This window comes from Centrocercus urophasianus, unplaced genomic scaffold (assembly GCF_019232065.1).
Source record: "Centrocercus urophasianus isolate 14NV4802_14NV808 unplaced genomic scaffold, USGS_Curo_1.0 seq_14, whole genome shotgun sequence".
NCBI lineage: Eukaryota > Metazoa > Chordata > Aves > Galliformes > Phasianidae > Centrocercus > Centrocercus urophasianus.
This window is the reverse complement of record NW_024884586.1, coordinates 48,597,649-48,613,042: the sequence shown is the minus strand read 5'-3', so window position 1 is coordinate 48,613,042 and position 15,394 is coordinate 48,597,649. Positions and strand designations below refer to the sequence as shown.

The 15,394-nt window shown below is 45.7% G+C and overlaps 1 protein-coding gene across 2 annotated transcripts in view; it reads right to left on the bottom strand.

Annotated features, from left to right (window-relative positions):
* The window catches only part of SLC35F4 (solute carrier family 35 member F4), a 103,170-nt gene extending 88,753 nt beyond the window's left edge, over window positions 1-14,417 (bottom strand). For both annotated transcript variants that reach the window (XM_042814570.1, XM_042814571.1), the window contains exon 1: window positions 14,315-14,417. In XM_042814570.1, coding sequence (XP_042670504.1) covers window positions 14,315-14,417 — 103 coding nt within the window. The remainder of the gene's footprint in view (window positions 1-14,314) is intronic.
* Window positions 14,418-15,394: the final 977 nt, after the last annotated feature.

Below are 15,394 nucleotides of genomic sequence, written 5' to 3'. Positions count from 1 at the left end.
TTTGATTAAGCCCTGAAGTAACAGTAGCCACTTTCTAACCCTGTGTAGCAAAGATTGTAAATGCTGTTGTGCTTTAACGCCACTCATCCAACAGCACCAGGGCCAAAATCCCCTAAACAGGTTGAGGGGGAAATTCAAAACTTTATTCTCTGCTTATCACACATATCCATCCCAGGCAAGGGCTGGTTCAGATTTATGGGCTGGTTGTCCTTTTTGTTTGATCCACTCAACAATGTTCTGTTTCCCTTGCTTCTTGTATTTTTATGCTCCAATGGAGAAGGTAGAGATTGCCTCTGCATCTCCACTGCTAGAAGATCACCCAGAGGACATGGAGTGTCTGATACTGAGCCACATTTCACATTAAGGACATGTTTATGAAAAGCAGTGTGAACAAGTTACTAATTACATCCTTAACAAGCAAAATCAGAAGATCAGAAGATCTAATAATGTTTTTAAATCCATCAAGTCACCTGGTGATGTGCTTCCAATCACTTCTTTGTATGTCTGAGCCCTTTGACATTCATCAATACTAGCTGAATGTTTATGGAGACCAAACAGTGGATGTGAAGACCACGAAGCAGTGGGTGGTGCATTTCAACAGTGGCACCAGTGCTGGTGCAGATTTGTGCCAGGATGGTGTGCAGGCTCTTGCTCATTGCTGGCCAAAATCCAGAGCAAATGGTGAAAAACTGTGCTCAAAAACAGTGTTTTGTAGCTGAAGATTTGTTCTATCAAATAGGTGTTATTGTGCTCTCTGTAGCTGTTGTAGTTTCCATAAAAATAAATGGGAAGCATCATTTTCAGAGTGACTTATGTACAATTACAGTTAACCCATGATTTTTAATGTCCCTCCCAAGCTGAGCCATTCCATGATTGCCCACAGCCTTTTGCAGGTAAGGTATCAGCAAATTGCAGCCTCGTTCACAGCATACAGCATAATTCAAAACTGTGAAACCCACAGGACTTACTAAGACGCTGCACAGAACTGCCTAAGCACTGCGTTTTTTAACTGAGGGTTGTCTTACATCCACAGAGCTTAGAGCATGAACAGAGCAAATTCACCTCTACCCAAAAACTAAACATCCAGGCAAGAAGTGAAAGTCAAGTCAGTCTAGAACTCTGCCAACAATGGAAACTCATTAATTGCTTGTGCTGCACCTGTGCATCCATCACCATCCCTAAAACTTCCACCACAACCTCTGCTCCAGGATCCATTTACGATGTTGGTGCCTGAAATTGAAAGAAGACAAAGTAATTCAGAAGTGCCCCAGATTATTGCTGCTCTCAGGTTATTTAGGCTTCCTGGCACCCTCTGACAAAGTAGAGAAAGCCAGCTCTCATTTGTTGACCAGCTGCAACACTTACTTTCCAGTATCTATCAGCACTGGAACACCACTTGATAGAGCCGTTATAGGCAGCTCTAACCCAGCTCTTTCCACACACTGTAAAGAATGCAAGCAGTGCAGAGAACTGCACCACTAGGGCTCAGCACAGCTACACACAGCAGTCCTCACTTGTCCTTATTACACTGGGAGGGTTTAAGCAGCACAGAAGGGGTATCATAGAATCATAGAATGGCCTGGGGTGGAAGGGACCTCAAGGATCATGGAGCTTCAACTCCCCAACCACACGCAGGGCCACCAACCTCCACATTTCACAGCAGCCCAGGCTGCCCAGGGCCCCATCCAACCTGGCCTTGAACACCTCCAGGGATGGACGGGGCATCACAGCCTCTCTGGGCAGCTGTTCCAGCACCTCACCACTCTCATAGCACACAACTTCCCCCTGACATCCAACCTCAATCTGCCCTCCCTCAACTTAAAGACATTTCCCCTTGTCCTGCAGTTATCCCCCCTTTCAAAGAGTTGACTCCCCTCCTGTTTGTAGGCTCCCTTTAGGTATTGAAAGGCAAAGAGGTCACCCCACAGCCTTTTTTTCTCCAGGCTGAACAAGCCCAGCTCCCTCAGCTTGTCTTTGTAGGGGAGGTGCTGCAGCCCCCTGATCATCTTTGTGGCTCTCCTCTGGACCCTCTCCAACAGTTCCCTGTCTTTCTGGTATTGGTGGCCCCAGAATAACTAGGGATAACTAAATATAACCAAGTTAACATCAGCAACAACTTTTACAATCTCCTTTTCTCAGGGCTGTATCATCAGGACTCCCTGCCCAGTTTTTCCTTTGTGCTGAGGGAACTCAAAGAGCCAGCCCAGGGAATCCAGCTGGCAGCACCTGATTGTAAACCTGCTCACACGTTCTCTGCCTGCAAGGAATCTCTCCAGATTCTGTAATATAAAAGCAGGAGACAACTTCACAAGCCACCTGCCATAGATGTACAAACATTATCTCATTATCAGCCACTCCTTTGCACTTAGGCTTATGAAACAAGACCTCCATATTTTACCTCCAAACCAGAGCAGTCACCCAATCCAACAGTGTTACATAAATGAGCTTCACACCAGTGGGGAAAGCTAATAGATTTTGTAGGTCAGTGCTGCTGGCAGATATTTCTCTGAAGACAGTGTTGCAAGTTCAAGGGGAAGGGAAAAAAAAAAAGCATTCTTCAACTAGATTCCTGAAGGCAGGAGTCCAGTAAAAGTTAATAAGAGTGAGGAAAAGCCAGGAGAAAGATCTCCATCGATTTGTTGTAAGCTGACCTGAAATTGTCTCAAAAATTCAGGGCATGTGAGGACAAAAAAATATTCTAGCAGAGAACAACTCCAAAATAAAAATAGCAGCAGTGGCTAAGAGCAGTTCTTCAAAGGGATGTCAGACTTTACAATACTTTGTGCAGCAGCAACTAAAAAGGCTTCATGTTGTCGTTACACGGCAATATTAAAAAACAGCACTCATTTCTTTGGGGAAAAAAAAAATCAAAATGCACAGAGCACAGTAATAAAACACAACCAAGGGAAATCTGCTTTAAATCCTATTTAGAAAACCCTGAGGCATTTTTCCTTGCTCGCTGCGGTCAACACAATGTCAAATTCTAATTTTCAGCACAGGTCAGAAACGTTGCAGCTGGCAGTTGGATGCATGGTGTGGGTAACAAAACTAATTTCTAGGAATTTGGCTTTTAAATAAACAGCAGTGGTGGCAAGTCTCCCATGTTTTTTGGTTGCTGTTGTTTGTTAGCTTATTTTCTCAATGTAAGTGTTACAAGGAGTATTAAACTTGCTGTAATAACAAACTTAATGCTTTCTTGCTTTCTATGATTCCTTTTGCACAGCAGTGCCTGGGCTCTTAAAGAGCCAAAATATCTGAAAATGACTGCAGAGCCCTCTATTTCCCTCACCTAAGAAAGAGGGGAAAGCCTACTTTTTATTCTCCAGGCACCACGACATATTTGTGAGCCTAATAACATCCTTGCAAAGTAGATAAAATATTATGCATTATCTCTACATTACATCAGCAAAGATATAGAGGCCCAGTAGTCAGCCACCGGTTTTCTGCAAGTACAAAATTAACCCTGGATTTATTATTTCAAATAAGACGAGATGATCACTATGAATATTTTATAACATTTTCTGTAGCCTTAATAATACAACTATGTTCTCTCCATTTTTTTTTTAAACTGAAAAGGGTTCACAGCCATCGTCTGGGAGGCTCTACAGGCTGTTACCAATAGTGTGGCTCTGGAAATTAATATTTTATTCATTGAATTTCAGATGAAAACCTGAGACTGTCCTGTAGAAATGTTTTATTGTTTTTACTGCATCATCTCAAAGATCCAAACAAAGGGAGGTTTATTACCTTGTGACTCCTGGCATCCCAGTGCATTCAGGAAAAGCAGGCAAAAAGTGCAAAGTCTGTATGTCACTCATCAGTATCCTACACGTGTGCTGGAATGAATTATGGAGCAAAGAATGTGTTCGCTTCAGAGTGTGCTTATTTACCTTTAACAGGCCAACACTTTGTTCTCCTTCTCTCCCTCTGTCTCCATAAATATTTGGGGAAAGGGTAAGGCTCCAAGATTTCATGGGTGTTACCCTCATTCATCAGTTGAAGTACCAGCAGCAGCAGAAAATACCAGGAAAAGATATACCAGGAAACTGAATTATATGGAGTTCTCAGTAGAGGAGAGACGTGGACCTGCTAGAGCACTTCCAGAGAAAGGTCACAAAAATGATCCCAGGGATGGAACACCTCCCTGCGAGGACAGGCTGAGAGCAAGGGCTGTGCAGCCTGGAGAAGAGAAGGCCTTGGGGAGAGCTGGGAGCAGCCTTTGGGTATCTATGAGAAAGAAGGGGACAGGCACTTTAGTAGGGACTGTTGTGATAAGACAAGAGGAAATGGCTTCCAACTAATAAAGGGGAGATTTGGATTGGATATAAGGAGGAAGTCATTTACAACAAGAGTGGTGAGGCACTGGCACAGGTTGTCCAGAGAAGTGGTGAGTGCCCCTGAAGACACCCAAGGTCAGGCAGGATGGGCTCTGAGCACCTGATGGAGCTGTGGGTGTCCCTGTTCATTGCAGGGGATTTGGACCAGTTCCCTTCCAACTCAAACAATCCAGTCATTCTATGATTCTACGCTGCTCTGCACATCTCCTGTTGACCTCTCTCTGAAGCTGGATGTGAACTAGCTGCTGTTTCTGTAAGACCCCAGAAATGTTACCAAGTACGCTTCTTCAACAGTGAGCTACACTTTCCACATGGTCCATTTTCACGTGGTCCATCACACTACTTTGTCTTTCATGCTCTTCTATTAAGGTTACTCAATTTCCATCAATAGACTCAAAAGTTACAGAGAGAGAGGGGATAGGGACAAAGACATCATATTCACATAAGCCTTGCTTCCTTAAGAAACCAGGTTAAAAAGATCCACAGATGAAGAGTTACAAGACATTCTGTAATCTGCTTTTAAAACAGCCTAGAATGAAGTGCAAAGTCCTAACAGGGCACACACGGATGTGTTTGACATTAGGCAAAACAGCATCATCTCTAAAAAATGCTCCCACAATAAAAAGAGACCCAGCAGCACCTCCAAAAGCAGGAGCGTGCTCTCTCATAGAACTACCACAAGACACAGGGATATTCCTTCCTTTTTTTAAAATCAACTCTTTTTATTCTCTTCCAGACCTTAACAGCCTGCTACAAAAATACCATAAATTATAGAGTATAAATGATGTCAAAGCCTGCTCTCAGAGGGAGGCTGGGAATAGTAATCATGTATTCTTCAGTTTGGGAATACACAGACAATTTCTGTTCACAGCCTATTAAAAAAAAAAAAAAAAAGAGAGAGACTGTGTTCATCAAAGGCACCAAATATATTTCATTTAGATCTTCTCATCTACCAGCCCAATTTGATGCTCAGACACAGGGAGAGAAGGGAGGCTGACAGGATGAAAAGAGAATGTCAGGACCAAGTACAGTAGCTTAAGCCACTGAAATACAAAGAGTAAATGCTGCAGAAGACTGAGTATCTAGGTACTGTGTTGAAACTGCACTGCATTTGTCCTGCTGGTTTCCAGAGGCTTGCCCCCAAATACCTGAATGGTGCAGGAGATAACGACCATAACCCTCAAACGAAGACATACGAATCTTTTCCTCATTCTTCATACAAAGGATATATGGCAATTCAAACAGCCCACTGCCAGCTTTAAACCACCTCCCACAGAGGGAAACAGAAATATTTGGGGACAGAATGACTTGTTTCACTCAGCCACACACCGTCTACCACTCGCAGAGATGTGAAGGGCAGTCATTAAACAGCCACATGATTTTTCTGCTGTACTGTTATCTTGCCAAGTAATACAGCAGTAGAATCACTTTTATCCCAGGGGTAAAAAAAAAAAACCCAAAAAACAAACAAGAAAGAAAAAGAGCAGAGGAAATATCAGAACATTGATGCCGTTCTCCAGAGCTGCACTGCACCCTTTAGAAAATACCAAAACCAAACAAATAAACAAACAAAAAAACAGAGAGACAGACAGAAGAAGTACAGAAAGAAATAAGGTAAAAATATAGGAAAAAAAGGCTTACTGTTTTTCTAGAGCTAAACCAAGAGCTTGGTTGTGAATAGCCCCTATCTAGGGGCAGCTTTTGCATTACAGTAAATATGAACCCAGACAACTGAGGTCTGTCCCTTACTGTTACTTGTATGGCAAACCTGAGACCCGTGCTCAGGTAGGAGTCCAAAACCAACAGCTGTTAGAGCTGTGCCAAGTGATAGTGATGGATTTATTCTACCCTGCATTCCTTTGCACAAGATAAATCTGAGAGCTGCGCTTCCCATTTTGTTTACTTTACCACCTTAAACCAGTAAGCTCCAATGAACGCCTTACCTCCTCAAAGTGCTATGAAACTTCACTTCGCTCTATAAATATTTTACAACAATAATAATCAAGGGGCACATTTTCAAAGAACAGGCTCTAAAAGTTATATCCACAAAATGTGAGAGCTTTGCAGCTACAATCCAAGTGCACACTCACCACAGAAGCACTTCATAGGCTCACAGAATCATAGAATGGGTTGGGTTGGAAGGGACCTCAAGGATCACGAAGCTCCAACCCCCTGCTGCATGCAGGGCAACCAACCTCCACATTTCATAGCAGCCCAGGCTGCCCAGGGCCCCATCCAACCTGGCCTTGAACACCTCCAGGGATGGACGGGGCATCCACAGTGCCCACCTTACAAACTTTGGCCCTCAAACAGTCAGTGCTGCATACGTGCACAGTGTGAACCACCAAGTTTAAGCACGCTCTCAAGAGCCTTTGCATTCTTCCAGCTGAATTCTCTGAGCCCACAGCTGAGGATGCCTGCCTTCATAAGGATTCAGTTGCTCTGAACTGGCTTCAAAGCAGATGTGCACAAAGGCGCTGCACAGACTCTACCTACAAATAAAGTTGTCCTGATTTCATCAAATTAACCTCCTTTCCAACGTTGAATGTGTGCAAACAAACAGGCTGCACTGGAAAACCCAACTCCAGACCAATCCATGCCCATTACCCAAGAGTCCCCCCAAGAGGAATGGCAGAAAGCAGGCCTGGCACTGGACAGGTCACTTCCAAAGGACACACAGCTGCACTCCAACAAGAGCTCAACTACATTCTTCAGCTAAAAAACAGCTTTTGTTTCTTCTTCCAAAGCTTTTTCAACACGTATGAAAAAACAGCACTTCTTTAGTGACACTCCAGACACTTCATCCATCCAAACTGTCTCTTTGGAAGTATTCTTAAAACATCTAAAGTTTTCTTCTTAAGTTTCCACTTTTCTCTTTTTCTCCAGCACATCCTGCTCTGGAAAGAAGTAAGAAATGATAGAGAACCAGGAAATTGGTTCTTCTTTCCCATCTTCCCAGTAAACACTAAATTCAAACATTTTCACCTACTCTTTATGTTCCCAGCCTCACCTGATACAGAGAACTGAGTAAGTGTCTTCTCACAAGCAAAACCAATCCTCCTCGATCAGAAGTGCAAGCCACCCAATGGAAACACCAAGCAGAGTTCATTTTCCTACCATCCATGCTGTCTGCACTGGAGAATTCTCTCTGGGGGAGCACTGGGATGCATTCCACTTCCACACAAGCTGCTACAAATTTTAGCCCCTGTAACACGCCATACAACAAGTTTTTTCTGGCACTGCAAAGAAAAACCCCAATCTGCACCCACACAGCTCCAGTGCTTCAGATTCCATGCGATAAGTTTTGTGTAAGAAATGAGAAAGTGTCAGGTTTTAGACATATGAAGGAAAAGGGACACAACTGCAGCAGAAGATGCCCTTCTACTTCAAGATGCTGAACATAAATCACACTGCATTAAACTAATGCAATGACTTTTCTGTGTCCAAACACAGTGACAGAGAACACGTGTTCTAGACCTGTTTCTTGCTTATCTTACACAGCACAGGATTTCAGTATTGTCCTCAGACACCCAAGCATATGATGCCCATTAGCAGTAATGGATCTGCATAGCTACATCCCTCTGAACTATATGAAAAATCAGTTCCCCAGCAGGAAATTGTTTTTCAGTGAGGTGCACAGCATTTCCAAATAATCCATTAATAATAATAAAAGTGTGCATTGGTTCTCACCAAAAACATCCCTCAGAATACCTGGTCTCTGTATCTTACTTCAACAGGTAACTGCTCAAGCAACACTGCATCAGTCCCATAAACACTCACTTCCCAATTGCAAAGGTAGTCATAATGCCAGCACAAAGAGGTTGGACTCACGCTACAATTTCCTTCCCATTGTGGATGGAGAGATTGTTGCCAGGCTTATGATTGGTCTAGCAGTGAGTGGGTTTAGTGTAAATATGATTATATTTACCCATGAGATGCAACGAGAGTGCTTGCCCCCCCTACCCCCTGCAAAGAGTAAAACTGGAAATGAAAGTAGACTTAAACAGGCATGGGAGCCTGCACCAGCCAAAATAGATGGGACACCTCCAAGACAAGGAATTGCTCTGAGATCACCAGAAGCACTAGGAAACATCTCCCACCCTAGGGCTGAACCCTGCTCCCTCTCCTAAGCTCGTAAGTGAATCAGAAAGGAGCAAAGCAGCTTCCCATTGCCTTTACAAAGGGACAACTGAGACATTTCTCACTACCTCACTCTGCTGCACCTGATCCAGATGCTGGAGGTAGGAAAGGGCAAGTCTATTTTACCAACAATATTCGCAGGTGAAGTCTGGGAAGAATGAGCATTCCTAAAGTAATAACAGAAAGGTCTCCTCTGTATGGCAGATATAATGAGAACCTGTGACTTGAACGCAAGCTGCATACCTTTGAATAAATTCACTCTTGTCACTCAAAAAATGCTGGGGATGCTCCCACTTACAGCTCTGCCACTGCTGTGTGAGCAGTACCCTGGGTATGGGCTAGGCCCAGTTTTACATCTTTGTCCTGTGGCAGCCCAAAACACAGCCAACAGGGAGTCCCACTGCACCTTACCGCAGGAAAGAAAAGAGATTTTCCTTCTTCCTTAGTAGAGCTGGTCCAGTTTCTGTTGGTGAGTAACTTAAGCGGCCAGTTAAACACTTTTCCCCCCCATCCTCTTTGCACATTTGCCACAAAAAGACAGATTTCTTTTTTCCAGGCATTTTCAATATTTATCATGGCAATCACCCAGCAGCAGGTTTGTGAGGAAAAACTCCTGCCACCCGTTGTTCAACAACCAGCATGCCACGAATTCACTTTCATGGGTGAATGACTATGCAGGTAGCTGAGCAAAAGTCCATCAGCTTCCCAATGTGTAGAAGACATTATTGCAAACTTTCTAATATACCTTACCATCTCAGACTCCCCTGCCAAATAGCAGTATTTTTTTCTCTAAGTCCTGGCAAATTTATTTATGAGACATCTTTATAGTTTGGGAACTAATTCTTGTTTAGATACATAAGGCTGGGAGGGAATTTTTGGCCATCAATCCAGTCTTCTGCTAATTTTCAGCCTTAATTTATTCATGGACCGTTCATACCCATTTGTATATGTGCCAACATGCTGTTTCAGTTTAAATAACTCTTCTTTCCTACATCTCCCTGTTTGTCCTCCCAAGATATATTTGCAGCAGTGGCCACATTCCCATCTTGGCTGGCCCAAACAAGCCAAGCTCTGAAATACTTTTTCCAGCTAAACATGCATCTCAAGTCCCTGAAGCCCAAAAGCTATCAGCTGGCACAGGGGCTGCTGCTGCTAGCTGAAATAGCCCTCAGATCTTCTTAAGACACACAGAAGCTGTTTCAGGCACCACTGCCTCCTTTCCAGATTCCCCAGCTCAAAGAAATCACCAAAAACTTCAAAGCTCCTTTCCTCGACCTCTGCTTTCCAGTCTGTCCCACTGTGTGCGCTCTGTGTTGGAGAAACTGAGGGATCTGGAAACTGCTGGAGAAACAGGAGAGTGTCTCCAGTAAATAGCCTGAGACTTTGTTCCTTTCACTAAAGTGATAAGGCACCAGGAGGGCACGGTGTTCAGCAAGCACAGAGATGATCTCGGCCTGCCATGTGATTTGTACTGCAGCAGAGCTGCTGGCACAGCTGCTGTAATAGCCAGGAAAAAAATTCCCTCTGATGTTTTGGAGTTGGATTTCACCTCTACAGCCTTCTACTCTGTTCAGGGAGCAGGGAAGCAGAATTGTCAAGCCTCTGATACTGGCTCACCGCACCTGTAATCCCAGTTTTATTAAGCAAAGCAATTAAGCATGGACTTAACTTTAAACACACTGTCAAAGCCCAGTGGCTTAACACAAGTTCAGACTTAAGCAGGTGCTTAAGTTCATTGCTGACTTGAGGCTTAACTTGTCAAATGAAACCAAAGAACCTTGCTTGAGCTGCTCTAGCAGAGTAACAAAACCCAAAAGCTTATTCCCTACAGCAAGTGTGCTGCTGGGAGGGGCAGGTTCAGCATTTCTCCCAGCTCCAAGCCCTGCTAAGGAAGGACAGAGCTGTGACAACACCCCAGCCCTGCAGTAGATGCAGGTGACGATGTGGATGCAGTAGGGATGCTCAGCCAAGGCCATTCTGCATGTCCCATCACTGCCAGTCATTGACAGCAGTCTCTGCTTCCAGCAGCTTGCACAGGTCCAGGGTATCAAGGCAGGGCTGAAGAAGAGAAGAGGGCTTGAAACAGCATGGGGGAATGTTAAAATGAAGAAGTTCCCGCTGTAGGCTGGTAGTCAGAGCCTGTTGGGGGTGAGATGCAGACCTCTAGACCCAAACAAGAGCAGAGAAAGGAGGAAATAATCTTTGGGACAAACTCCTCAACTAAGAAAGATACGGTGACGGATCCTGTGAAGAACCAGGAGAACAAGTGCAGCTGCTGCAGTTTCAGTACCATTACGCTGTGGTTGTCTGAGACAGAGAAAATGGTACTCCAAAAACCCAGCTCTGCAATGCTAACAGCCAGGACAGCACCAACCTGACTTGGAGGTGGAGCTGATGGAGATTAGAGATTAGAAAGTTCAGCTGGAACGCTTTTAATTCAGAGGTAGGCACAGAAAAGCTGTTAGTTCAGACTGGAAGGAGAGGAACTTTGTGTCATAAAACCAAGAATACATTCAGAGATGAAAGTCAGATTTGGAAAGAATCAAAGGGGAAAAAAAAAAGCCAACATATACTCTTAAGAACAGAGGCACTAAATATGATTGTATTAGCAGTAAAAAGAAAAATGAGAAATTATGGCAAAGGAGAGGGAATGGGGACAAAGACTGGTGCCTCTGTTCTATGCCAGCACAGAATCAACATTTATGCCCTGGGAAATTAAGGAGTAACTGAGGAAATTCACTGGAAGAGAGACAAGCTGTTACAGAACTTCCTCAAAGTTACTCCATAAACACACAGAGACCTCATACATATATATTGTATATATTATTAACGCAGGAACTAAGGGACCAAGCCATATAGCCAAAGATAGAGGGTAACTGTGATCAGGAACCATCTTTTTGATCTGTGGAAGTGGTGGGAAAAAGAAGAAAAAAAAAAGCACAAAACATCATGTCTTGGCTCCACTGCCAATGCCTTACTATGCAGGATATGTTCTTTTGCTATATGCATGGACGCAAATACCAGATCAAAACCCATGCTTCTGCTTAATCAGTTGGCTCACAGAAGCAAAGAAGCTGCTTTCCTTCTCTAACAGCTTTTTTAAGGATAAATAAGATGATAAAAGTGCTTGACTTGTAATTAACAGAATCACACGCGCACTCTGAAGTAGGTTAGTGCACAAAAATACAGAAGAAGCAAAAGAAGAAATACTCCAGTTCCCTGAAAAACAGCCAGTCAGCACTACAGACATTTAATGACAGATTTCCTGGGCATTTGTGATCAGTCCTTAGCCTTCACACAGACCCCTAGGCGTGCTCTCCTGTTAAACTACACAGTGAATGCCAATTAGATAAGGAGAACTCACAAGCATAATTCATAGAGCCTTGGGAACTTGGTCATTTTTTCAGGATCCACATCCCAAAAGTCAGCAGAACAATTGCTACCCACACCAGCCTTCCTCTTTTCTCCTCACCAAGGAGGAGAAAAGTCTCTAGCTGGACACTGCAGGTGATAGACAAAGAAAAGCCTCAAGAAAAGTGGTGACCAGCGGCAGAACACCATCACCAAAATATCATCCCCACCTGGTGCCTGGCCAGCTCCTAGATGAGAGCTGACGGTTATGAGAGAAGCAGAAGAAAACCAGATAGAGCAAAGCCCTCCTGGGCACAACAGCTCATCCTCAGCTCTCTTCCCAAGCACGCTTCAGACCTGGGCAGGAGCAAGGTGTCAGTGTAAGGAGATAACTCCATGAGCTACACATTTGGACACGTGGCAGAACAACAGTTCTTCTATCACTGGGAGTGGATTTAGATGCAACCTACCTGAAAGTCAGTGCACACTACACACCACACTGCAGCTCTCCAGCAAAAGGCATGGGCAGGTTCAGCTGCACTAAAACTATTTGAATAGCAGTGACATAATGATGCCCTCAGAAACAAAACGAGAGCTCGTGTACCTTACAAATTAGTTGCACAAACTTCCCGTTTGAAGACTTAGACTTTGACAGAGCTCAAAACAATTAGCAGAGAACTGTCAAAAGTGCTTGGAAGCAGCCACTCCTGAAGGCTATGTTTCAGCCTAGACACTGAAACGGAGTAAAATCTCCAACCCAGAGGACAAGCTACTCTCACTGTTTCAATGCCAAGAGCCTGCAAGAGGCCTGACCCTCCTGAAAGATGCCACAGGTAAGGTAGAACATCTTTGCGAAAACCTTAAAACATTAAATCACTTTATAAAAGCAAAAAATCACAGCCATGAGGAAAAGTTAAGCCATTTGCCAACTGCAAGCACTCCAAAGAATTACCATGATGTTTACAGAACTTAAAGAGACTTCCTGAATAAGTGCTTGTGGTTTAGTAGGAACACATCCTTTTCATTCACCTGAGGACACCTCACACTTGCAAGTTTTCTCATTCAGCTTGGTGGCCACAAATCCTACTTGTTTTCTTCAAACAACAAAACCTGAGATACTAATCTTTCCCCTCCAGCAAAACGCCTGTCAGCACCCAGACTTCCAAGAGGTACAAAAGGCCAGGAAATCTGCAATGAAATCTCTAGAGTCAGCAGTTTTGTGGGCTCCAGGTTCTGTTTAATTCCAAGTGGATGCAGCTTGTAGCATCTGCAGAACCTGCTCCTGGACGGAGGAAACTCCTGTACTCGGGCAGTCAGTCTTCCCATGCACCCATGCAGAGACAGACAGTCACACTGCCAACACTGAATTCGGGTCTGCATTTTGACAGAGAGTGGGAGTGTTGCTGCAAGCTGAAAAAACTGCATTCTGCAACCAAAGCAAACTTGTGACTAAGTACAAAGCTGGTGCCCTCACCTTTCTCTGGTCCATCTGTCAGGCTCCTGCAGAATGCAGGACAGAGTCCCACCTGGCTCACACTCCCATGCATCCATCCCTGCAGATGGCTCTCAGCTCCTTCCTAACTGCAACTGACCTCAGCAAGGGGCCCTCACACCCACCATCTCCACCACCTGCTTTAACGACACACAAGGCAATCTTATGACTATTTTCAATGCACTGCTTTCTTTTTTTTTTCTCTTACAAAAAGCCCTCAGAGGTGTCCGTCTGCCAGGAGCAGCTCGGCTGTGCCGCTGTTTCCCGGTGTACTACGGCTGGAGAGCACTGCGCCGTTCTGGAAGCAGCTCACCTCCGTCGATTCCAAGGGGAGTTCACACACGCAGAGCCAAGCGTGCTCCCCGCACCTCACCGGCTGCTTGGGGTTTTCTATTCTCCCTTCCTTTTTTTCTTTTTTTGCCTTTTCCTCTTTTTTTTTTCTCCCCTCCGCCTCCATTTCCCTTTCCTAAGCGTCGGCAAAGTGCAAAGTAACTCTTAGACCACGGAACGGATCGGTTTCCCCCCCGCGGTATCAAAAAAAAAAAAAAAAAAAAAAAAAAAAAAAAAGAATAATTTCTTTCATTAAGAGGAACTTTCACCGTGGAACACTCCACGGAGGGCTGGGACATGCCCAACCCCATAGAAATCCACTACAGCACTAAATCCTCACTCGGTTAAAGCGAGGCGAAGCCGAATCTCCCAATCACCCTCCACCTTTCTGGAAAAATCTGATTACTTTGGCGAGGAAACAGAACCATCAGGGGATGCTGAGGCTCCGAGGCCCCTCCACCGCCACCCAAACTTTCCCGGAGCAGCGCTGAGCTGGGAGGGAATTAAAAAAAAAAAACAGAAAAAAGCCCCCAAAAAGATACAAATCCCCGCATCCCTCCCGAGCGCCGCTGCAGGATGGCTGTACCCCCCCCCCAGCATCCCCCGCTCGGCACCTGGCGGAGAGAAGCCCAGCACGGAGGTAGAGGCACGGTGAGAGCCTTACTTTTCTGGCTGGAGTAGCCCGGGTAATATCCATAGTAGCCCGTGATCCGTAAGATCCTGTCCTCGATGGTGGCCACGCCGTTGGGTGCTGCTTTCCCATCCATAGAGGGCGGGAGCCGCGCGCGCGGGGCGGCCGGGCGGGACGCGGAACCGAGCCGGGCACTGATGAGGACGATAAGGAGGAGGAGGATGAAGAGGAGGAGGAAGCGCGGCCGCCGCAGCTCGTGCCGGGGCTGCCTGACTCCGCCGCCTGGTGCAGGACGGGCTCAGCAGCGCCCGGCGCGGCCGCTTCCCCCCCCTCCCCTTCCCTCGCGCCCGTGCCCGCCCAGCCCCGGCGCGGCGCGGCGCTACGCTGGAGGGAGCGGGGAGGGCCGCGTTGTGGCTGTGAAATGGTGGGCGCCAAAAAGTGAGCGGCTGCCCGGTCACTGATACCCCACTGAGGGGTATCAGCACAGTGCCGTTTCCCCCTTGTGCTATCACGACAGCCCCCGATAAGGAGTCTATCTCCTTCTTTCTTACAGCCTTAAGAACTCGGAGCCTTCCCTGCTCCAGGCTGCACAGCCCCAGCTCGCTCGACCCGTCCTCGTAGGGAGATGTTCCATCCCATTTTTGTGCCCCTCCTCTGCACGCTCTCATGGCTCTCCATGAGGGATGGAGAGCTGACACAGCCCGCATCCTGGAACGCGCCCACCTGCAAAGCTCAGGGTGCAAAAGCCACAGCTGTGCGCAGGGCTGAGGGATTGCTCTGTGTGCTGGTAGCTCCAGCCTTAATGTCACTGAGAAAGGTGTCCTGAAATGGTGTCTGCAAAGCACAAAACTGTGGGTCTCCAGCTGCAGAGGGATGAATCCTGTCTGTGGGTTTCAGCATTTTGTTCTGCCCACAGGTATTCGTTCACTCGGAGCCTCAGAGCCATAGAATTAAAGTTGGGAAGATGCTGTAAGATCATCCAATCCAAGCAGCCACCTACCACCACCACTGCCCACTGCCCGCATCCCTCAGTGCTACATCTCCACAGTTCATGAACACCTCCAAGGAACGTGACCCCATCACCTCCCTGGGCAGCTGTGTCACCATCCTTTC